Source organism: Gavialis gangeticus, unplaced genomic scaffold (assembly GCF_001723915.1).
Source record: "Gavialis gangeticus isolate Ggan-Ray unplaced genomic scaffold, GavGan_comp1, whole genome shotgun sequence".
Classification (NCBI taxonomy): domain Eukaryota; kingdom Metazoa; phylum Chordata; order Crocodylia; family Gavialidae; genus Gavialis; species Gavialis gangeticus.
Window position 1 is genome coordinate 14,039,574 of NW_017729018.1, and position 3,335 is coordinate 14,042,908.

Here is a 3,335-nt window from a genome sequence, read left to right on the forward strand (position 1 = left end):
CCCCCAAGAAACCTCCATCCCTCCTGGGGGTGGGCCCCATTGCAGCCACCTTTGTCATCAGGGACCAGGGACATGAGAGGTCCCAGCTTACTGTGCTCCATCACTAGCCACAGTTTGGGACCCAACCTGTCACAGACTCATCTCTGACATGGGTGGTGTGGCTGGCTCTGGTCGGGCCCCTGGCAGCTGGGTGGACTCTATGGAACCCCACTTGAACCTGAACTGCACCAGCTGTGTTGGACTGTGGGCTTCAGTTGTACCCTGGGGAACCTCCTGCCCTGTATAATGGGGCCGGAACTCCTCCCTCCCTACTGAAATGCTCCAGGGAGGGACTGGGAAGGCAGAGATTCAGACTGTGAGTGGAGGGTAGGGAAGAGCAGGGTATTCCCATCTCTTTCCAGTGCTAGGCCTGAGGTGTACTGGGTAGGTGCTGCCTCAAGCTCTTGCTGGTGCAGCTGAACCGGCTGCTGTACTGTCATGGCCTGTGCCGTCATCAAGGGGACCATCCCCAGTGCCAGCACCGGGCTCAGACCAGTCAGAATAAGGTGCTCTAAGCAGCCCTCTCTATCCTTGTGGCCCTCTGTCCTGCTCCCCGCTGCCATGCCCAGTTTCATCAGGCTGCCCTCATCCTCACCTCTCCCCTTCCCCTTGGCAGGACAACTGTGTCTTTGTGCGCAATACAGACCAGCGCAACGCAGACAAGGACAGCTTTGGTGACGTCTGTGACAACTGCCGGAACGTGAAGAACAACGACCAGCGGGACATTGATGGCGATGGGAAGGGCGACGAGTGCGATGACGACATGGATGGAGACAGTAAGAGTCAAGTAGAATGGGGGTGGGTGCATCCTGAAGGAAGTGCCACAGCGCCAGTGTAACTGCAGCACCTTGGGCTGGCCCAGTCCCTCAGCCACAGGCAGAGTGGAGACCTGCAGCTGTGCAGGAAAAGCACTCATTTCAGAGTGGCTAAAGCAGCAGGGCCTGGAGTTCTCCATCAGGACAGAAGCCAGGGGCCTTCATAGTCTGGCTTTCACTACACATAAGTGACAGAGCCCTGTGGCTGGCACAAAGAACTGGTGCCTTCTCCTTTCCCAGCCTGAGCTACAGCTGCCTCCTAAGGGAAATGAGACTGCTGGCCATGCTGACCTCATTGTGACTGATGGCACTCAGCTCATGGAGCAGGGTTCACTTCCAGCTTTCCTGATGAGAAAGTGGAGAAACAGCTAGGGAGTTCTGAGTGACTGGGCCCAGGCAGCAGGTGTCAGGGCTGCACCCCGGGAAGCGGTTGGTCTGGTTGTAGAGGCTGTCTGCACACTGTCTCTGTCTGCTGCACATGTGCTCAGACATCACCTGGCTCCAGCCTGCAATAATGGAAATCCAGCAGCAGACTCTCCCGAGCATCTGGTGCCACAGGAGAGTTGCTGCTTCCTGCTTCCGCATCTGGCTGGCACAGAGGCGGTAGCAAATGGCACAATGGGAGGAGTGAGGTTGAGCAGGTTTCTGATTAGCTCATTCCTCATCTGTCTCAGGCCTTGGGAAATGCTGTCTGCATCTCCCAAGTCAAACAGCCAAGAGGCAATAAGACAAGCCAAGGCTAATCCGCAAAGTCTGTTGTGGAGCAGAAAACCCACTGCAGTTGTGCATGTTTCCCCCCACTATGCCTGACCCCTCTCTAGACAATCATTCCCAGACAGCTCACAGCTCTTGTGCTGCCCAGCCCTGACTCGCTGCAGTTCTCCTAAGCCTTATTAGCACAGATGTGGCCAGGGACCTTAACAGGGGTGACGCATCAAACACATTTGTACAGGACTCTTGCCCTGGCAACAGGTTGCAGCCCTTTCCCCAGTGTGAGCTCCATCTCAACAGCCATGCTGTGGAAACCTTCCCTCCCTTTCTGCAGTGGCTCTGTAGCAGGACCATAGGAAGACACATCCAGCAACCATTAAGCCCTGGTGGGACAACCCTGCCTGCCTCCTGCCTCTTATACACAGAGGAAATAACATGGACTGGCTCCCTTTCAAGATGCTTGGTAAAGGCCTCTAGGCTCGTCTCAGCAACAGAAAGCCTGGACACATGTGGAAGGAGAGCCAGCACCACATGCCCCCAGCCCCTATGAAGCAGGCCTGCTAGTTGAGTTGGTGGCTAGGTAAAGGTGGGAGCACCCAGCCATCCTACACAGGACCTGAGAGCAGCCTGCATGCTGGTGAAGGGTCCTGGCCAGGCTGCTAGAAGGTCTGCACCAGTGTTAATGTACAGACACAAAGGTTTCCAGTGTTGGAGCTGCAGAAGCAGGGGAAGGTCTAGTGCAGATGTGGCCCACCTGGGTGCTTGCAGCATGTAACTGTGGGAACTGCTCTGGCTTTTGGGCAGATGTAAGAAGCCACTCTAAGCTGCTGAGTCCTGGCCACACACATGTGCTTTCACCTCTAGGCTGTGTGAGGGCGGGCAGCCTTCTTCCATGCGCAAGAAGCCCCAGTACTTCTGTGGTTGTCTCAGGCCCCTGACTCCCTTTCAGCCTATGCATGCTTGCCCCAAGCCCTCAGAAGTCTGTGGAAGGGACTGCTGCTCTGTGGGTACGTGCTTTGGGCGCCAAACCACTGCAGGGCTCTGGGTTCCTCCCTGATGATGCAGCTCCTGAAAGCATGAAAGGATGAAAATCAGTGAGTACACAGGTGGATCCACACAAGCGCAGGCACTAACTGAAGCCAATGTGTTATGGAACAGTGAGCCATTGCCCTGTAGCTACAGTGTGTGCGCTAGCTGCCTTCAGAGGCAGTACTGGCTAGAAGGGCTCACTGTACATCTCTTGCAGCAATCAAGAATGCAGTGGACAACTGTAAGAAGATCCCTAACCTTGATCAGAAGGACAGTGATGGGGATGGCATAGGCGATGTGTGTGACAGCTGCCCAACCATCAGCAATCCAGACCAGGTGGAGTTAGTACATCCTTGGCCTTGAATGACTAGGTGTAGTGAAAGCCTGTCCCTTGCACTGCGGGCAGGCTGACTCCTGCAAGTCTACAAATGCCTCCTAATGCAAGGATCTCGGCTACACAGTTTATGGTGATGGGGGATTGTTCCCAGGCTTTCCCTTTAGCTTGCCCCTTTGGCCTTTTTATAGATTCATAGATTTATAGATTAAGGGTCGGAAGGGACCTAGTAGATCTTCTAGCCCGACCCCCCGCCAGGGCGGGAGAACAACAAAAAACCCCAAAAAGAGAAACGGGACTCAAACGAGTCCAGCCAGGTAGGCATCCAGCCTCTTCTTAAAGACCCCCAGGGTAGGGGCCAGCACCACTTCCCTTGGAAGTTGGTTCCAGCTCCTAGCCGCCCTAAC

The 3,335-nt window shown here is 55.2% G+C and overlaps 1 protein-coding gene across 4 annotated transcripts in view; it reads left to right on the forward strand.

Annotated features, from left to right (window-relative positions):
* The window catches only part of COMP (cartilage oligomeric matrix protein), a 54,257-nt gene that overhangs the window by 46,167 nt on the left and 4,755 nt on the right, over nucleotides 1-3,335 (forward strand). For all 4 annotated transcript variants that reach the window (XM_019513622.1, XM_019513623.1, XM_019513624.1 and 1 more), the window contains 2 exons: nucleotides 656-815; nucleotides 2,812-2,930. In XM_019513622.1, the coding sequence (XP_019369167.1) occupies nucleotides 656-815; nucleotides 2,812-2,930 (279 nt within the window). The remainder of the gene's footprint in view (nucleotides 1-655; nucleotides 816-2,811; nucleotides 2,931-3,335) is intronic.